At 31.8% G+C, this 22262-nt stretch overlaps 1 protein-coding gene across 1 annotated transcript; it reads left to right on the top strand.

Moving 5' to 3' along the window:
- Nucleotides 1-3240: 3240 nt before the first annotated feature.
- Nucleotides 3241-10310, top strand: LOC136070863 (AMSH-like ubiquitin thioesterase 3). Its single transcript, XM_065781392.1, has 6 exons — nt 3241-3480; nt 4496-4560; nt 4670-4745; nt 4835-5020; nt 5889-5989; nt 10232-10310. Exons 1-6 carry the CDS (start codon nt 3382-3384, stop codon nt 10308-10310), a joined length of 606 nt encoding a protein of 201 aa, XP_065637464.1. The 5' UTR covers nt 3241-3381.
- The last annotated feature ends 11952 nt before the right edge of the window (nt 10311-22262 follow it).

Consider the following 22262-nt stretch of genomic DNA (forward strand, 5'->3'; position numbering starts at 1 on the left):
AAAAAACAGAATATTTTGTTTAAAAAGTTAAATATGGAGTTATCTGTGGCATTTGTATGAATCTCAAAGAGGAAATTAAATGTCATTTTGATAAGTTTTAAGGGAAGTTGTGTAATTTAATTTATATATTGCTTTGTTTTATTTAATTTATTTATTATTGAAGCCTTGAATATTTTTCACATATAACTAATTTATATTTGCCCAAACTCAACAACCTTTCTCTATATATCATTATCATGCATTAAGAGAATTCTCAAAGATGGCGAATCATGATTGTTAAAATTCCTATACTGGAACAACCATTGAAAATTGAAATGCTTATTTATAGTCTTAAATATGTTAGTTGGATCATCAATGCTTAGAGAAAGTAAGCAAACAATGATAAATGTGTGTGCAAGTCCAAAACTGGTGATGCAGCATAGCAAATTTGGAATAGCAAAGATAGCCTGCCAAAGCATGATAAATTGTTGCCATGACCTATCACACATGCTAATCCATACCATACATATAACTTAAATCAGACAGTATGAGAAATTAGTCACTGATTATCAGGGGGGGGAAAAAAAAGAGAGAGAAGAAGAAGAAAAAGAAGAGAAATCAGTCACTCCATAAATCAGACTCTTATGTACATTGTTAATAAAAAACACTACAATTTATGCATGCTTTATAAATCTATAATTTTAAAGAAATATTCACTATAAAAATATATTTGAAGAAATTAAAAGACAACATAGAAATGAAGAATACACAGACATGTAAACTAGACTCAATACAACAATAACAAAACAAAAAAGAAGAAGGAAACTTTCAATCAAAATTCTACACAAAGCAACATGTGATTGCAATAACAAGATGAGAATTTGAAAAATTGGAAGAGAAAAAGGGATACACAGGTAAGGAAAATGGAAAATTCCCACCTCTCAGCCGCATATAACACTCAAAAAATGTGAAATTTCATTCAAAATCCCACATATGACTACTGAGAATTAATGTGAACAAAAACTCCAATTATAAACAAATCTAATTTGAAGAAATTAAAAACCAACCAAGAATTTAGACAAGTGAACTAGATATTTCAAGTTATGCAGCCCACAAGTTGAAACTGTACACCCCAACTTCACAGTAAACAATAGAAAATACAGATAGCAATAGTAAAATAATGAAACCAGCAGGCAGGATTTACCAGTATGCTTGGTAGCTACAGGGAAGTGAACAAGATACAGATCCAGATAATCTAGCTGAACCTTCTTCAGACTATCTTTATAGGCCTCAAAAACATAACCATAGAAATGAATTCCAAAGCTGCAATTTAGGGATAATTATAGTAAACCCACCTGAGGTTAGGCCCGTTTTCACTTTGCCTATCCGTGGTTCAAAACTTATCACTTTACCCACCTGAGGTCCCTTCCGTTATCACTTTACCCACCTGAAGTCCCTTCCGTTAGAGATCTGTTACCCACCTCTCCCTTTGCCGTTAGAAGAACACATTTTTAGAGAAAAACAAACATTACATGAATCAAAAAGTTAGGGTTTGATATTAAAAAAAAATGTATATGAATGTAAGAAATAAAATTCCAAACAACTACAAATCAAATTGTTTGAAATTAAAACAAGTATTACACCGGTGGTGGCTCTTTTGTACTTCAACATGATCTTCCCCTTCCACAAACTCATCAACAACCCAATCACCCAGGTCTGAGAGAGGAGAAAAACGATTATGAACCACCTCATGGATACCGACCAAGGATCGGTGACACCACTGTCAGACTCGGAGCCTCAATCTCCGCCATCGTCGAGCTACCCACCATAACACCGGTGGACCTAGAGTCACGATAGCCTCGTCCATGAGTAACCTCGGCATCGGAGACTGAGCCTAACGAGAAACCCACCTTAACAGAGCCGAGAACCACCGCGTCGGAGTTACTACAAGCCGCCAAGGCTTTTCCGGCCACTGGATGTCCAAGAACTCTCAACGGGATGGGTGCGAGAAGCCCCGATCATATCGTCAAGAAGCCCCTGTTCTAGGTTTGAAAATTTTTTGATCATGTGTTCTGGGTTGGGTCGTTGCTGCTGTTTGGTTGTTTGGCCGTTTGGCCGTTGGTGTTTTGGGTTGGGTCGTTGTTTGAAGATCATATTGAAGGGGAAGATCATGTTGATGAGTGAAGAGTGTTCTGGGTTGGGTCGTTGAAGGGGAAAAACGATTATGAACCACCCATGTGTTCTGGGTTGGGTTGGGTCGTTGGCCATTTGTTCATACCTCCAAGCTCTTTCAAAAAAATTCAAACCCTAACTTTTTGATTCGTGTTATGTTTGTTTTTCTCTAAAAATGTGTTCTTTTAACGGCAAAGGGAAAGGTGGGTAACAGATTTCTAACGGAAGGGACTTCAGGTGGGTAAAGTGATAACGGAAGGGACCTCAGGTGGGTAAAGTGATAAGTTTTGAACCATGGGTAGGCAAAGTGAAAACGGGCCTAACTTCAGGTGGGTTTACTGTAATTATCCCTGCAATTTATGTGCAATTAATGAAAGAATTTGTCATTATCTGAAAAACTTGAGTGTTACCACTACAGAAATAAAGGTCATTAATTCGCAGATAAACTAACCTTTGTAGTAATAAAAAGATCCTCTCTCTTCACAAGTCCGGACTGAAATGCTCCTACAACTTCGGTTTCATTCTTGTAATCAGCTGCAAGCAACATTATTTGTCAAATATCAAATGCCTAATAAAAACCTCAAAAGGGAATACATAGTACGATCACCACAAGAAAAACATTGTGAGCATTTTTAGTGGGAATGAAGCATGAAACAATTTCCCACATTTACTCTCCCATTCCAAATCTACTCTCAAGTTTCTGTTCTTCCAACAGTGTTGAATGTCAATGATTTTCTCAATTTTGATGCAAAGGTTGATCAATATACAGCACATACACAGTACACACGTTAAACAAAATGCCCAGAATTCTTGCTCACTATTTCTTTTCTCTCTACAAACCCTAACTGACGCCCTGAACACGATTAAGGACTAAAATGAGGTGTTGAGGTGTTAAAGCAATCAAAGAACAAATACTTCAAAGTTGTAATAAATTAAATTACACAACTTCCCTAAAGAACTTTCAAAGCTTTAGATCGCCCCCCCACCCAAAAAAAAAAAAAAATCTAAAATTTTACATTTAAAGCTTTACTTGATACCATAATGCGAGTCTGGCAGATCAGATGGTTACTAGGTCAATCAAACAGAGCGAGAGAGAGAGAGAGAGAGAGAGAGAGAGAGAGAGAGAGAGAGAGAGAGAGAGAGAGAGAACGAGCCTGTAATTTCTCGCCGATCAAATTGTAATCGGAGTCGCCTATACAACCGGCATTTTTTCGCCGTTGCCGGAGAGAAATGAAGATCAACGTGGACTCGATCGCTCGGAAAGTCGAGGTCGACCATCGGATTCCTCTCCGCCATTACTACCGGATCGCCGATAATCTCCTCAAACAGGTTTCTCATATAGATAAAATAATCCCTTTCGTTAATTCCCTAATCAAACTTTTTTTTTCTTTAATTCCTGCTTTATTAGTTCTCAATTTCAATTTCATTAGCTGTTTTTGGATTTAATTATGAACATGTTGATTATCAATTAGGGTTTTTTGAATTCCGTTTCATATAAGGGCAAATTATTAACAGTCTTATTTGCAAATGGCTTTTATAGGTTTTGATAGAGTAACAGCATTTCTCATATTTTGCTTGTATAATTGTCTATAGCTTATCATTCATTTTGGTTGTATAGAATTAATTAATGCCTACTGATGAAGCAGAGTAATTGGAAACAACAGCAACAAACAACTATGGATCCCCAATAAGACTAATTAGGGTCGGTCACATGAATTTTTTTATCCGCCATTCTATCCTATCCAAAATGGGCAAAGCTTGAGTTTAGTGCTATATTAAAGTGGACACGTAAGGATAGTGACACATTGTACTTTTGATTGTGTGTTATCATCCTGACAGGTTCAGTGTACTACGCCCAAGCCAAGTACATCCAAAACCATACTCTTTACTACCTCGTTAATGGACATGTCTTTGTTAACTACTACCAATACTATTTTGGGCTTTGTTCATTTTTTTTGTCCCTCGATTTGAAACAACTTACTCTTCCTTACCATAGAGCATAGCCGGTCTTATAAGAGTCTTAGGGTCAAAGTGCGTTTTTTAAACCCAAAACTCCGTGCAACTCCTCATAGCTTTTTTACAAACACTCATTTTCAATACTCCTAATGCCCTTCTCTACTTTATCCACTCTACTTTATTCCTATGATTTACATATTTTTCAAAATCTCATTCCTTATGAATTATTAATAGTAAAGACCTGAAAGATTTTTTTTAAAAAAAAAAAACACTCATAAAATGTTGAAGCAGGATTTTTTGTGACAATGTTGAATAGTATGAAATGCAATTTTTGTTTGTTTGTTTCTTTTATCTTATTGTTTATTTTATTTGTTTTGGGTATGCTCAGGCCAGTATTTATCGGGAGGAGAAGAATGTTGTAGATTTGTATATCATACTTCTTAGATATTCAAGGTAAGGAAGAAAAAGGGTGTGTATGTGTGTGTGTGTGTGTGGTGATTGTTCTGCTGCTAAAATGGTGTTTGTGCATTGGATGTGTGAACTTATTTTTGACTCAATGCAGTTTGGTGTCTGAAACTATACCATTCCACCGAGATTACCAGGTTCTGCTTCCAAAGGAAAGAATAAATTATAAGAAGGTGAGGTAACAATTTATTCATTCTAATTTTTCTTTTATTTTTGATATATGGTAACATATCTTCATGTGCTTTTCATGTTTGTATTCCAGAGATTGTCAGCAGTACTAGATGAGCTTGAATCTTTGAAACCAGAATTCCAACGTCGAGTGGATGAACTAAATGAGGGCCACTCTGGAGCTGGATTGCCTCAACTTGATGGCCTGGAATTAAATTCATTTGGTTCGGAAATGTATTCCTTGGAATGGCCTGCTGTTAATAAAAATTCTTACTCGAGTGTNATCTCTCTCTCTCTCTCTCTCTCTCTCTCTCTCTCTCTCTCTCTCTCTCTCTCTCTCTCTCTCTCTCTCTCTCATATTATAAAATTCCTAGGTTCCTACCTACATGTCCCAACTTAGCATGTCCACAAATCTTTAGGTTTGGAGAATATGTTGACCGTGGCACATGACTTCGCATTCAAAATGTTGACCTATTACAATTAATTATTTAGGTTTTAAATAACATAAACAATAAAAAAAAATTATCTAAATAAAAAGACTAAAAATAAAACAAATTATTGGCTCCCTTCACATGCAATTGCATTAAATGTAACCATATACCTGAATCACATCTCCGAAATGAAAATTGTGAACTCAATTAATATTCCCTTCTCATCTCATGCATGAAAATTGGTTTCCCTTTGATTGTAAAATGAATAATGAAAAAAAAAAAAAAAACATTATTTGTCAACAACATAACCATAAAAAGATAATTATTTAAGCCGAATTTTGCAAGTAATACACCATGAAAAAGTAATCAAATGGTTCTGGTTGCAGTTGCATGCATGTTAACATGTAGAGCTTGTAGATATTTTCTTAAAGTTTCCTATTTAGAAAAAGTTTGGCTTCAAACATGTTTGAATCCTTGAACTCCTACCACTAATAGGAAAATGATATGTATCTCATTATGTACGATGCATACATAATTTGCTTAGTTAATTGAGTTAAATGAATCATGAGCATTGCACATAACAATGATAAATACCATCTTCCTATTAATGGTTGGAGTCAAACTTTAGCTGATTCCATAATAAATTTGATTGTATTTTAGATTTTAAACTTTATGATCTAGCTATTATGCGCAATTTTGTGGCTTTCATTTGTATAGGACTTGTGGAATGATCATAGTGCAAAAATTGGACTTATGCTTAAGGGTATTTTGCTCATACAAACTTCAAGGCAAGATTTGAAGAAGATACTAAGTTCAAGGTTAAAATTTTGTTTGACAGTGTGTTTGCCTCTTCTTCATACGCACTTCTTAGAATAACAGCAAATACTTTTGATACAAAATTCTCTAATGTCTTGTTATTAGAATAATGATAAAATAATTAAATTTATTATTTTCAAGCAGCTTACACTTATAGAACAACCAATAATTTATCACTAACGTGGCGCAATGCTAATAAATCAATGAACATATATAGCACAATGTTTTAGTAGTTGATACTCATGCAAACTTACAATTCCAGCGTTCCACGCTTTTGGTTTTATGGGTATTCTTTGTTATTTAATTTTTTCTTGTTGAAACTGAAATGTTATTATATTCAAAATGGATATACAATGGCAATATAGACAGAGGCAGAGTCTAACATTTACCACAATTTCTCATTCAACAAGATAAAGAAATAAAAAAAATAAAAAATAGAAAACCCAGGAGTCAATATTAAAAAGGAATATATAACCGTTGTTAGTCCATAGTTTAGAATATGGTATTTATTACATGATTTATTATAGTAAACCCTAAGTTTATGGTGTAATTTATTTGAGAGACGAGACAGCACCTATATATATGATATATCCTAATGTAGGTCTATTAGTCCTATGCCCTATTACTCTCCCCTATAGTGGTCGGTGGGCTTGGAATGTGGACTCCATAGAAAACAATGGTGAATTCTCTTTCTCCTTGAAACTACTATATATTCTAGCCCACTGCCTTGAAACCATGTAGAATATATGGAATACCATTTTCATTTCTTTTACATGCATGCTAGGAAAGAGCACGTTCTATCACTTCTATGCACATGTTAGAGAGAACGAGAGTTTAGAAGTAAACAAATATTTTTCTCGAAACCCAAATTGGAATAAGGGAGCTAGAATTAAAAGAATATATGAAGCAGCTAGTCAAGGCAATTTTTTAAAATTAACTTTTAAATGTTATTGTTCTTGACTATCATTTTGACCAGTTAAAGTAGAACAAAAATCCGTCATACAAGAAAACAAGCAAATTCTCACCTATCTCTTTTCAAGATCATGCATGATGCAACAACGACAATCATACCTTCTAGGAAAATTGTATGTTAAAGAGAACTGTTGTACCATATACAATACTGTTCTTCAAAACATTTTTCCCCTTCTTTTTTTTTTCTTTTTTTCCTTCCCTAGTTAACAACCCAAATGTCAATTTATCTTCCCTTTTTAGTATTTTTATAAATGTATTCAAAGCATTTAAGTAGAAGTATGGAACAACTATAATGCCTCATGGTGTGTGTCAACATGGTTTTCCTTTTCCTTTTGTTTTGAACGAGTGAGTTGAGCCTCAATTATTTGTACTACTACTAAGTACTAACAATGATGTTAATTGTTATTGATATATAGGTCAAATATCATATTTTGAAGCTTTTAACGGAAATGTATATGGTCTAAATCCCCCTCCCGAATTAAAAAAAAAAAAAAAAACAAAGGTGTTAGTTTTTTTTTTTTTTTTTTTTTTTTAACCTTTACGGGTGAATAGCTATAGCTGTTGGGATTCTAAAAGCTTAAAATTGTTTGCAAGTAACTTCAAATGCTAACCAACACAGTAATTTTTTCGTACTCCATTCTATATCTCTTATACATATACAGGAACAGAAATTGATTAAAACAGCAACCTTTATCTTACTATAAATGAAATGTTTCGTTGGTATGATAAAAGAAAACAGATTCCTATATACACCATCAATGGTAAATATAAATAATTTAAAATGCTCCATATTTTAATTGTAAGAAACGTAAAATGAGTTTCAAAACATATTTTTAAAAATGTATGACAGGGGCAATCCATGCATAAAATATAGCAAAAAACAGCATCCAATGCTAATTTCTATATTGATGCATTATATTTCCAGTACGAATTTATGTATCTTGACTGTCAGCGGGTTTAACCTAAACTAAACTGTCAAAACCATTAATCGAAAAACACATATAAATAATTAATCAGTCTGACAAACAACTTTAAAAAAAAAAAAAAAAAAAGGTGATGAAAATAAAATAATAAAAGAAGAATTTGAACTTTATAAGGCTCCAATGTAGTTTTTCATCAGGACACTGGATTTGATGTTTGATCCCTACTCTTATAATGACATGTCAGGGTTCCGAGAGAGCTGAGTATTACACAAAAATAAATAGGTAAAAGCCCTAAAATAATAGTAGTAGTAGGACATTTTGAAAAAAGAAGAGAGAAAAGATTTCATGTCCACAAGTGAATGTCTTTTATAGTTTTATACATTTTGAGTCGCTGACACAGATCAGAGATCACTGCCTAGCCTTGGCTAGCTTCAACCATGTGCTTTTATCTCCCTCACTGCTCTCTTTCTCTTTCTCTGTTTTTCTTATTTATGAACTAGTTTTGCCACCACGTGATGCCCTTCAGTAGTGACTAGACCACCTTGCAAGTTTGATGTATATCTCCCTCGCTCATTGACCTATTCCACACTATCTATCTATATATTGTCTCTGTAATTAAGTATTTTTACTATCTTCTTCGAACACTACAAAAGCACAAGTTTGAGTCTAGTTTCATGGATTCTCTCTAGCTATATTAAACAAGAACAGAAAAACAAAAAAAAGTGAAAGAATAGAAAACAGATACATGGATCCTCACCAACTACAAAAGGAAATTGTGCATGGATCTCGTGACTCAAAAAGGTGTGAATACCCTAATTCAGATTCACCATCAATAAATCTAAAACAAATTTTTACACCATTTAAGGGTAGATTGTTATTAGTGTATAATAAAAGTGATATTTGTATGATTCCAGTAAAAGTAATGTTGTACTAAACATATCTGTGATCTCCACAAATTGTGGAATGTGGGTTTTTTATTATTGTTCTAGATATTATTTAAATAGTTTGGGATGATTAGTTTCCCATTAATAATAATTTTGATACTGATTTGGATTGTAGGATATATTTTATAAATATGTCCCAAATTAGTTTATAATACACCTAATACATAATTCATAGTAAAGTTGATAGCTATCACTAACCAGTTTTTTTTTTTTTTTTTTTTTTTTTTTTTAAATCTATTAGATATGGATTATGGTGAATGAAGTTAAATTTTCTTTCAATTACCTCATAAGGATTTCACCAAGTCCTCTAGGCTTTGAATTATAAATATCAACGATTGATAAGGTAAAGGCATAAAGCTTATAAAGTGTATCACCTTTTTAAGTTGTTGAGATTCTTCAATTTTTGGATTGTTGTAACTAACCATATATATATATATATATATCTTCACTTGCAAGGTGCGAGTGGTTTCAGTTTGACTGATTCAATCTATTGATCAATACTCAATAGTGAATGGTTGAGATTATCTAAGTTACGCATAAAATTTATAAATTTCTTTGGTAAAAAGTTTATTAACTATTTCTTAAATTAAAAAAATAAATGTTAATTGGCTATTAATTAGGTAATTATGCAATGTAATCTAAAGACAATTCTTTGCTTAATGGAAAAAGTTGTGAATCATTCATTCATTCATAAGGGAACTTACATATCATGTTGACGTCAAAAATAAGTTTAGAAGAAAAGAAGGACAAATGATAAAGTGGGGAAGAGAGAAGGCAGATGAAATTGAAGAGAACAATTTTTTTACCTTTGTTGGAATTATTAAAATTTTTTTTTAAAAAAAAAAGGACAGAGAAGCAAATACCCTCGTAAAATAAGATATTTAATCTTCTTCCTCTCTCTCTCTTTTTTTTTTTTTTTTCTTTTTTTTTTTTTTTTTTGAGAATCATATATTTAATCTATTGATAATAAAATGAGGGAAGTGTTTGTAAATACATTATTAAAATATTAAAAAATGATTAATAATGCAAAATCCAAAAATACCATTAAATAAAATATATTCTCTATCTATATTTTGTAATATGAGATGATTTTTTTTTAAAGAGTTTAATTTAGGACTCATTTGGTATATGTGTTTAAACATATATTTTTAATTTTTAAACAATATTACACATATTTCATATTTTTTTATCACACATATTTTTAAAAAATACAAATAACATTAATAGAATAACATTACCAAAAACCCTTAATATTTCAAAATTTATCATGGAAATTGGCAAACAAAGTGTATATATTTTGGCCACAGAGAAGATTTTAAAGGATAAGACTTCATATCTGGGACCCATGTAATAATCCACATAATTACTTGATCTGAGTGAAATTTATTTCTTTGTACCCTGACAGAATAGATACAGAGAGTACTGGGATGTGGGATACCATTGAGCAGTCAATTTCATCTTATTCCTTTATGGCTAAACATTGACAATCATGGCCTTGTTTTTACAATGGAATGTCAGTGCTAATTCCGTTTCATATTTCACAATTATGGTAAAAATAAAATAAAAATCAAGTTGGAAAAAGATCCCGTCTTAATATAATAAGGATCTGGTTAATGTATGACATATTGATAATTTATTTTAATTTTTTATAAAAAAACTAAAAAAAAAAAAAAGAAGTTAATCACTTTTTCATAAACAGAATATAAATATATACTCTAAATACATATGTTAGTAAAACCCTAATAATAATAAAATGTTTAGAATTCTTTTTTTAAGAATGAAGTGTTTAGTAGTTGATATAAAAAAAAAATGATGAAAATATTTACATCCATAACATTATTTTCCTCTAGAAAAAAAAATGATGCCATTAATATTTTGAACCAATTTAAATTCTTAGCTTTCTTTAATTAAACTTGCTCTTCAGATTTCAATTAGTTTAATAAGTAAAAATTTTGTTGGTCAAATTATAGGCCTGGATCAAATTCCATCTGCCCAAAATAAATTGGTGTCTTTACTTGGTGATTAAAAGCAATTATCATGGAGATAGAGGTAAAGCCATGTTGGGGTTTCCATATTTCAAAAAAAAAGAAAAAAAAAAGAATGGATATATTTTTTAATTTATATCTCAAATATAAGAGTTGGCCCTCCCAAAAATAAGTGTTGCCTCTTAAAAAAAAATGAAAAGGTTTGATTAACCTGAAGGTTCCAAAGAATATAGTTGTCCCAATGACTCCCTAAAAAATACAATGTTAATTTTAAACAAAAACAGACTTTCCTTTTTTTTTAACACGGAAAATTTTAATAGAGGTTTTTTTTCCTATCTCATCTAGTAAGTTAGTTGTTTTTTCAGTCCAAATTATAGAGTTTTTAATAAATAAATAAATAAATAAAATTATTTCGATCTTTTAACTTTGAAGCCTCAGTGGCCTGAGGATTTGATTGGGTCTATTTATATTTTATTTTATTTGCTTTGATTTGTGAACAATAAGTTAGATTTATAGTTGAATAATATATGAAATTGTAGAAATATTTTTTCTTTGGAACTAATTAAAGCTTTTGTTGTTTTACTGTTAAGTTTTCAATTGTTTAATTTTAAATGTTTGATTTAGAGTCCAAAAGGTTAAATTCAATATAATTCTTAAAAATAGCCAAACATGGATCGAGTTTTATTATTAGAAATGATAGTGATTGAAAAAAAAAAAAAGATTTTTAAGAATTACATCCCCAAAAAAAAAAAAAAAATCATTTCAAGATCCTTGGTCAATCTAGCATAATACTATATACTAAGTAATTAATATAAATTAATTACTAATATAATAAGTGATAAGTTCTCAAAAAAAAATAAACATATAATAAGTGATAAGTAACTACGATTATCAAAAATATAATAAGTGATATGTCCTGTGGATATCAAAAATATAATAAGTAATAAGTACTAAGATTATCAAAAATATAATAAGTAATAACATCGTTTCTTTCAAAAAAAAGAGAACATAAACATTTTGTTGGCACCTGTTTCTCAAAAAAGAAAATAAAAATAAAAATAGTTGGCAGTTGGCAGAAGGGAAATCTATGATCTCCATATGAATGTGTTTTAAAACAACCGTGGAAATGAAGGAAGTTGATTCTCTATAGCCCCCTTTTTTTTTAAACTAAATTATACTTTTGGCCATGAAAGAGGTTATTTTTATACAGTGGAAGATCTAGAAAATTTACCTTTGGGGGACAATATATAATTTTTTATTTTTTTGGTATGAAATCTAAAGGGCAAATTACAATTTATTTATTTGTAATTTGCCCAAAATTTAAGTTGAAATTTGACATTTTACCCACCTAAGATTTTATTAAAATTTAAGTTGCTTACTTATGATTTGAAATCTTATGATCAAGTGTTTTGCTAAATTTTTTTTTTTAATCATATATGATTTTGTATTTTTATGTTTTTTGTGTTTTTGAAGGAAAGAAACAAAAAAGTTGAATAAAATTACATATTTAGCCTTATTTTTAATAAAGATGGATTATGGAACTCTAAGTGAGCTAATTTCAAGTGGGTAAAATGTCAAATTTCAAACTACGAGTAGGCAACTTAAATTTCGATTAAATTACAAGTGGGTAAGTTGTAATTTGCCCAAATCTAAAATACTAATGTATAAATACTTCGTAACTCAATATGTGCTATAAAGAACAACTAAATACATGTTAATATAGTAGTATACACTATATTTTAATCAAACTAATCAAGTACATTTATAAATTATAATGTCATATGGTATATAATATATTGATTATTATAATAACAAATAATATATTAAAAGGAAAATAAAAAAGAAAGTAAATGAAAAAGTAAAGTAAATGAAAAAGTAAAGTAAATGAAAAAGTAAAGTAAAAAAATCAAAAGAAAGCAAATGAAAAATAAAGTAACACAAGAGCACTACATAGGGGTGAGGGCCTACTGAAGATTCAAGCTTGTTTTTCACTCTTTCTTGTCTAGTCTAGTCACATAGAACTTTTACTTTTTATATTGTAAACTCAAAATTGCAGCAACAGTAGGAAAAGGAAAGAACTCGAAAAAAAATGAAGAATAAGGCAAATGCCAACAAAGACACAGAGAGACCGAGAGAGAGAGAGTCACCTATAAGAGCACTATGCCAGGGACTTGGTTGTGTGGCAAATCAACAAAACTTCTAATTTTTCAGTTTTCCTACTGCTGTGGTATAATTAAGCACTAGATGTGTTGGGATGAAAATTAGATTTTTTTTTCCTTTTATTTGCTGAGGTAATTGTTAAAATACCTATTTATTCACTTTGAAGATGTTAAATATTTAATTATTGTAATTTTTTGACATATATATTTATGGATTGTATTCTATTTAAATGAAAATTATGTTTATTTTTAAACTTTCTTAAATATCTATGTATATTATCAGGTATAAGGGCTAAAATGGTAAAGTTCTTTTAAAAAATTTTAAATTATTTAGGATAATTTCAAAAAAAAAAAATCCTTAAATTTTTTCAAAAATTTTGAAGGGCCAAGGCCCCCTCGGTCCTCATGATGCTCCACCTCTGTTTTATATATTGAACTTTTTACCTTTCATAATTTTTATTATAGTTGATTTTGTTTTTATATTTGTTCTATTGTCAGTTTATGTTAATAATATAAAAGTATGTAATATATTTGTGCCTACAACCATGAAACTTTTAAATTCTATAGCATTTAGAACTAATATTTCATGAAATAATTAAATATGAATGGCACTCAATGATAATTAATAAAAATGGATGATATAAAAATGAACTCAGCCATTAAAAGCCAAATAAAATTCAACAGGAATAGAAAAGCTACTGGTTCAAGAACAGAAAATTCAACAGTTTCGACCAATCGAAACTTAACTTGAATCAATCAAAGGTCGATTTCTAGAATCAATATTTCAACCCATTAAACCCAATAGGTGATTAGGGTTTCAATTCAACTACACTTAGTATTTAAGTGAAACCCTAATGCACGTTCTTAAAGACTTTGGAGCTGCTCATTTTAGATCTAAAACATTTTGTTCCTTCTCCTTTCAAAGTCACTACTATAAATCAATTTACATACAATCTGAATTGGTAGATTTAAAGTTGCTACAAACTAGTCATGGAAAGTGCTGGATGTAAACCTTCAAGTGTGATCTTAGAGTCATAGATTGGAGGTCTACGTTGGAGAAAACTTTCAAGGGTGGCCTTGGAGTTGTGGATTGGAGGTTCATATTTGGAACACATCTATATCAGAGACGCCTGTGGGATTCAGTGCTCAATTCGGTAACTATAATTAGATTTACAATGAATAGGGTTATTCTGATTGTACATCTCTATTTGATAGTGGATTTGTTCATCTTAGGATTGGTCCCCCCAAGTTTCCTTGGAACAAGTTGTTCATAAGGTTCCCTAGGTCATCATCATATTTACTTTTCCGTTGTGCATGATATTGATACTTCTTTGATTAACCTGGCTTTTGTAATCAATCTGATAACAACTCAACCTTAAAATTGGTTAAAAACCAGTTGTCTCAGGGTTGTAAATCTAATGATTTTCCTTTATTTGGATGTTTAAAAATTTAAATGGAAAAGAGAGGAAATGATAAGAGAGAAAAATTGACATGGAAATAAGCACTAAAATCTTAACAATTATTATTATTAATTAATTATAGTAGTAAACGAAATAATAATTCATCTCTTTTTATATTAACTAAATGCATGGTTAGACTAGGAGGTATACACACCGTTGACAAACAATCATGAAAATTTTAATTTTAATATTTTGCAGGGATGGGAATAAATTGAAAGTTGATTTTCCATTTTTTTTTTTCCCACTTTTGAGCATCCACATTGATGGTGCTAAAATTGCTAAAAAGCTATTTAGCACCTCAAATATAAATAAATAACTCTCCTACATCATTGGTGCCGTAGTTAAATATTTTTGGCTCATTAGAGAATTCACAATGACGTTGCTAAAATGACTAAATAGTCATTTTAGCAACTCAACCACTAAAAACACACTTATAGCAAAGTTGTTATTTTGACTCATTACTAATTTTTTAACTCATTGCTACAGTGGATTGCTAGAGATAGCAGCCCACTATAGCTAAGAGTTATTTGCTACAAATAATATTTTATTAGTCTCCCACATGCTTAACCTCTCCCATAGGAAAGAATATTTTGGATGAAAAGTATAAAACGGGAATAGAAAAGAATATTTAAATGAAAAGTTAAAAAGTTTAGATGTTTTGATGTTGAGTGTTTTGTAAAGTAAGTTGTTAAAATAGATAAAGTAAATTTTTGAGTTGCTAAAAGTTATAATTTTTAGCAACTTTACTATGAGTGCTCTTACTATAGTAAATTGTAACTTGTAACAATTACTGTAGCTGGCTGCCAAACATTAAAAATTAATTTTTTTTAATACCCACAAGCCCTACTTTTTCTCTCTCTTTCTTCATTCAAACCCAACCGTCAGTGTGTGTGTGTGTGTTCTTTGCCTCTTTCTCTACTTCGCTCTCTGTGCCTCTCTAGGTCATGGTGTTCATGGTGGGTCTCGAGTTCGGCTGGGTTTGTGTAGTTAGGTTGTGTTGGTTTTGGATGATTTGGATCAATGGTTATTGGTGGTGTGGATGTGGTATGGTTGGTGGTACTAGTGGATTTGGCTATGGCAATAGGTTAGGGGGGGGGTGGGGAGATCTGGACACGATAGCTATCCATTTCCTTGTGGTTGAAGCTATCATACGCTAGGCCGACCATTATGACTTATTATAGTTAATTAATAATTTACTTCTTGTTCCGTCTTTCTTTTTGCGAATTATATATTGTTGTTTTTTTTTTGAAGCAGAATTATATATTGTTGTTGAAAGTTTACTACTACTTAAAAAAATGTTACCTATTATTTATATTAGATATTAGCTTGTCCTATCTGTTTCTCACGTGAGGCTGTCTGTGTTTGCATGGCCCACTTTTTCAGTATCTACTTCCTCCTTTTTTAAGAGTCAAAATTTTTTGCTCTACTCAACTTACTCTATTTTACTCTATTACATACTTTACAAATAAAAACATGTCATCAATTAATTGTTTAAATTTAATTTTACATAGTTAAAATAATAAATAAAATATTAGTTTATGAATCGAATAGTAAATAACATCTTATTTGCATACATATTAAAACTATATAAAAAATGTAATCCAACGATAAAATTTTCAAAATATGAATTTAATAATAAATTACTGAGTGGTGTAATTTTAACCTATAAAAAGGGAGTTCAAATCTTCTATCCTACTCTTCCTGCTCCACTGTATACTTTACAAATAAAAACATGCCACATGTCCATCTATTTTATTAAATGCTAAATTTATGTCTTTTATTATTTTAATTTCTTAAAATAAATAAATAAATAAATAAATAACCTATCATATTTAGGTAATTGAAATAATAGAAGGTATTGTTTCTCAAAAAAATAAAAAGAAAAAGAAAAAAAGAAATAATAAAAGGTATAAATTTAGCATTTAATAAAATAGATGGACATGTGGCATGTTTTTATTTGTGGAGTATATAGTGGAGCAGGAAGAGTGAGATAGAAGATTTAGACTCCCTTTTTATAGGTTAAAATTACACCACTCAGTAATTTGTTATTAAATTCATATTTTGAAAATTTTATCGTTAGATTACATTTTTTATGTGGTCTTCATATGTATGCAAATAAGATGTTATTTACTATTCGATTCATAAACTAATATTTTATTCATTATTTTAACTAAGTAAACTTGAATTTAAACAATTAATTGATGACATAATTATCAATCTTTGATCATCTTAAAATTTTGCAAGCATGGAAAATATAGAAGATAGTATAATCTAACCGTGGATTTATCAAAATTCGCATTCAATTAAAAAAAAAAAATTATACCTCGCTAGTGTAACTTGAACTCAACCTAAACGAATCCTATTGTATTAAAAAAAAAAAAAACTAATACAACAAATTATTTAATTGAATATTGTGTGACTCCCCGAAAAAAAAAAAAAATTGATTGATAAAAAAAAAAATTCAACCTTACCAATATATATGCATCATTGACTAATAATAATGAGAATAGTGAGACTAAGAATACTAGAAATTTTACTGTAAAAGTCTTGCAACTAATTTATCACATTCACAAAACATGAAAATATTTACTTATTATGTAGTATTCCCAGCATCACTCTTATGGTGGAAATGAGGAAGTTAAGTTTTAACAAAGGTGAATTACAAAAATCTAACTGAACTAATTTAAAATGGGTAAAGTGATAAATTTCAAATCATAGGTAGACAACTTAAATTTTTAGCCAAATTATAAGTTGGTAAGTTCATTAAGTTGTGATTTGCTTAGATGTGTGTAGCTTTGATTGTTCCTAATCAGCTGGTCTGCCGTTTGTTTAATGAAAGAATTTTGTTTATCAATTAAAAAACCAAAAGCATATGGTCCTTTACTTGTAATGTTATGGTTATTTCATATTCAATATCACCGGCCTATTCAACAATTGACTGATAATAAAAAAATCCACATTTTAAAATTTAAACACTGTCTTTCTGTCATCCCCTAAACGATGCTTCCCTCTTGCATGTGTGAATCAAATTGTGAAACACTTTCAACTCTCAAGCACTGTCTCGCTCTCCCTACATATACCTTTCCACTCTCAAGCACTCTCTCACACATTAAAATCCCTTCTCAGCTTCTCTCTCACTGAATTATAGTCTCACTGTCACGAGACTGTAATTCAGTTGCATTGAGATTATATAATTCAGTTGCTCGTATATATGTCTCTTTCCAGCAATAGTGTTAAGAATTTATAGAGACATACATACGGAGTAGCTAGGCATTAATTGATACTCACATAAAACGAATTCGAACCATATATGGGGATTATGAAAGCGGAAACAACAAGCAGTCTTGGTCATTCCGTTGGGACACGACGATCAGTCTCACAAGGATTTCGAAAGAAAAATAAAACGTACGCAACAAAGCACGAACCTGGAAGGTACATCTTTGTCTGATGTCTCTTCATTTTTAATTGTTTGTTTCTTGAGATGAAACACTAGGTAGTAGATATCAAATTTTTTTTTTTTTAAATAAAATAAAAAAATTATTTTTTACAGTAGTGGGCTTAGTATTTGGATACTGTGTGCTTTTTGCGGCAAAATTGATCTAAACCGACAAAAGGTTAGTGCTAGAAACGCTAAAAATTGCAAGACTTCTACCTATCTATTTTGAGATGTGTGCATTAGATTTTATTAAGTCTACGATTGAATTAACTTGGTAACTAGCAGCTCCATTGATTAAATTTTTGTTTTAACAGCGCAAGTGACAAAGAAGTTGGTTCTTCCACAAAATTTCATGAGCCTCTCAACTTTCTTATCGCAATTTTACTTGGTGTCTTTGGACTAAGCATCCGAGGCTCGGACATCTTTCCACTCATTGAACATGATGAAATTATGTTGTTCTTTATCGTGGTAATAACTATGTACGGCATTGCACTTTTAGGGATGAAACTAGGATCTAAAAATGCAGACTACCTCCCTATGTTCAAGTGTGTTTGTGTCATTTGTGCAATTCTTGCATGTGAGCTGCTTGCATCACTCCTCATCGATCCCTTAAGGTTGCTCATGATTAATTTATGTGGAATCATCGTAGAGCTTATTCGTCGCATGTACAGACAAATTTATGAGCTCCTTTGTCATGCAACTAGTGTGGTGCTTAATTTGCTCCAAAAGAGCTATCAATCAGTTTGTCACATATCACATTGGATCCAACATAAAACCAAAGCATTCAACAAATTTACTCTGTTTGGCGGCAGCACAAAGCAATAAGATCAAGATGAAGGTGGTCAGATTACAGATATAGTCTAATCAGCCCATTTGTGTGGTCAGGTTGTTTAATTATGCAGAAGAAATTAGCAGCCTAGTTCCCTAGAAATTAGCTGGATTAGTCGTGAATGTAACATGGGCCATTTGTGTGGTCATGTGTTTAGCTAGATAGGCTTGTAAGAACTTTGTTTCTGAATTTGTTGTTGAAGCTACTGCCCCCAGTGTTTTTTTTTAATCTCTGGGGAGGTTACTCTTTGTTTTTTTTTTTGGAATAAATCCTTGTTTCTTAGTTTCAGATGATGTGCATACAATGGGCGAGGGAAAAGGTGTTAGGCTCATAAATAGGGCTCATTTAGGCTCAATAGGCATCCACATTTTATCCATCTCTGTTTCGCAGGTTAAAAATCCCGATTTGAGCTCAAAAAAAAAAAAAAAAAAAAAAAAAAAAACACTGAAATATAAGGAATATCAAACTTTGCACAAGATAAATTCGCTAAATTGAGGGAGAGCACAACAAGCTTACTTCTTGTTGTGCTCTCTAAATTAAAAGGAACCGAAAAAGTATTCATTTAAATGATACGTAGAAAAACTCTAATTGAATTGGACTGTGATAAAGCTAGGATTTTCTTTAGTACCCTGAACCCCCGATCGTGGAGTGGAAGATATTTAGAACCATAAGCTGAGCTGAAAAAAGATTGAGAAAATCAGCCCGTTATATAGGATTAAACTTCTGTTTGGTTACTAGGAAAAGCGAGAAGAGAGAGAATCCTGTGTGTCTTTTTCTTGTGTTAGTCAGTCTCTAAAGAATCTTAAAATGGTCACTTCCATCAAGCTCATTATTCAAACTTCTAATTTTCTTCTTTATTTTATTACACTCTGTGAGGAACCAAACACTAAACACACAGGTTTATATAATTTCTGGGCAAACAACAATCTTAAAGATGCAAAATAACAGAGAGCTAAAAGGAGCTAGAACTTTTATTAACTGAACTGATATAACCAACTGAATCAAAATAAAACCGTACACGTTATGGAGACTAAATACAAAACTGAGCAAGCCCAAAATATCCCAAACTACACGGGCACATGTGCCAGCTAATTATCTCACGTGTGAACACATTCTAGTTAAATGCAATTCACTGAACTACAGGTACAATTCTACAACAGCTACACTGCTTATCTCATACTTCACTTCTTCTCCTCTTTCTTCTTTTGCTTCGTTCTTTTTCTTCCTTTTTGATAGTCTTCAACACTCCCCCTCAAGTCAAGAGTATTTGGCTCTAAGACTTGAACTAAAGAAGCTACCTGTAATTGCTTAGTTTGCTCCTTTAACATCTCAGGTTGAGAAATATCTTTCAATCCTAGTTTCTTTGATAATCTCACAAAAGATGAAAAACCCAAAGCTTTAGTAAAGATGTCTGCAACCTGAGAATTTGTAGCAACATGGAAAGTCTTAATCATTCCCTCCAAAATTTTATCTCTCACTAAATGGCAGTCAACTTCTATATACTTGGTTCTTTCATGGAAGACCGGGTTTGCTGCTATGTACAATGCAGCCTGGTTATCACAAAATAGCATAACTGGTCTTGAATGCTCAATCCTCAAGTCCTTCAACAATTGCAAAACCCAAGTGATTTCATAGGCCACACTTGCCATAGCTCTATACTTAGCTTCAGTTGAGGACCTGGACACAACTCCTTGTTTCTTTGATCTCTAAGAAATCAAGGAATCTCCCAAATATATTGCATAACCAGTGAGAGACCTCTTTGTATCTAGGCATCCAGCCCAATCCGCATCGCAGAAGGACTTGATATGCAACTTTGTGTTGCTTGGGAAGAATATGCCTTTACCTGGTGACCCTTTAATGAATTGAAACACCCTGTGAGCGGCCTGCAAGTGTGGTTCCCTTGGCTGTGAAACATACTGACTCAACCTATGCACTGCATAAGTCAAGTCAGGTCTTGTCAAGGTAAGGTATAAGAGTCTTCCAATTATTCTCCTATACTGACCTGGTTCCTCCAACAACTTGCCTTCATACTTAGATAACCTCAAGTTTTGTTCCATGGGAAACTTAACAGGCTTGTTGCCAATAAAACCAGTGTTCTTGAGGATTTCCAAAGCATATTTTCTTTGGTTAAGATTGATTCCTTCATCAGTCCTAGCCACTTCTAATCCCAGAAAATACCTCAATGAGCCTAGATCCTTCAATCCAAACTTATCATCAAGAACTTTCTTCAAACTATTAATACAAGCAACATTATTTCCTGTCAAGAGTATATCATCAACATATACCAATAAAACTGTGAATGAAGCTCCTTGAGTATGAGTGAACAAGGAGTAGTCAGACTTTCATTGGACAAACCCCATTTGTATAATAGTTGAGGAAAACTTCTCCAACCATTGTCTAGATGCTTGTTTGAGACCATATAAACTCTTATTTAGTTTGCAAACCAAATGATGCTCCCCCTTGCTGTAAAAGTCAGGTGGTAAACACATGTAAACATCCTCAAGCAGCTCACCATGAAGAAATGCATTATTCACATCCATTTGATGAAGAAACCACCCTTGCACAGCAGCCAATGACAAAACAATTCTAACTGAGACTGATTTTGCAATTGGAGAGAAAGTTTTTAAGTAATCCAGCCCATGCTTTTGAGTAAAACCCTTAGCAACAAGCCTAGCCTTATACCTCTCAATGGTGCCATTAGGTAAGTATTTCACTTTAAAAACCCATTTACAGCCAATGGCAGACTTTCCAAGAGGCAAAGGGGTTAGAATCCAAGTGTTATTCACCTCTAAGGCCTCAATTTCTTTATCCATGGCAACTCTCCACTCAGGAAATTGAACTGCCTGGTGAAAAGAGATAGGTTTAGATGGAGTGGAAGAAACAGCCATGACAAAGGAGTGAAAAGCAGGTCCAAGGTGTGAGTAACTCAAGTGATTTGAAAGATCATAAGGCATACCAGAACATGGTTTGGTACTAGCAAATTGACAAGAGTAATCAGACAAGTAGGAAGGAGGTTTGTGAGACCTAGTGGATCTTCTAAGAGGAATAAGGGAAGTGGAATCACATGGAATAGGATTAGAAGATTGGGAAGCAAGAGAGGGATTTGTAACAACAATAGGATTAACAGAAATAGAATCTACAGAAAGTGGTTTGCAGAAACATGGTTTGGTGAAGGATTAGGGATATTATGAATAGGATCAGATGGAGGGAAAACAAGGTTAGAATGAATATCAGAAACAGAAGCATGAGAAAAAACAAAATTATCCAAAATTGAAGTTGAAGATGGAGGACACTCAGCATAATGAAAAATGGTTTCATAAAAGACAATGTCCCTAGAAACATAGACAAAATTGGACTGAAAATCAAGAACTTTGTAACCCTTAATGCCATGAGGATAGCCAAGAAACACACATTTTCTGGCCCTAGGTGCAAACTTGTGCCTAAGGTGAGATAAAGTGGAAATAAAACATAAGCAACCAAAATTTCTTAGATGATGATAAGAAGGAGTAGAATGGAGAAGGACTTCATAAGGGCTTTTATTGCTTACCGTGATTGTGTCCCTTCCCC

This window comes from Quercus suber, unplaced genomic scaffold (assembly GCF_002906115.3).
Source record: "Quercus suber isolate HL8 unplaced genomic scaffold, Cork oak 2.0 scaffold_14, whole genome shotgun sequence".
Classification (NCBI taxonomy): domain Eukaryota; kingdom Viridiplantae; phylum Streptophyta; class Magnoliopsida; order Fagales; family Fagaceae; genus Quercus; species Quercus suber.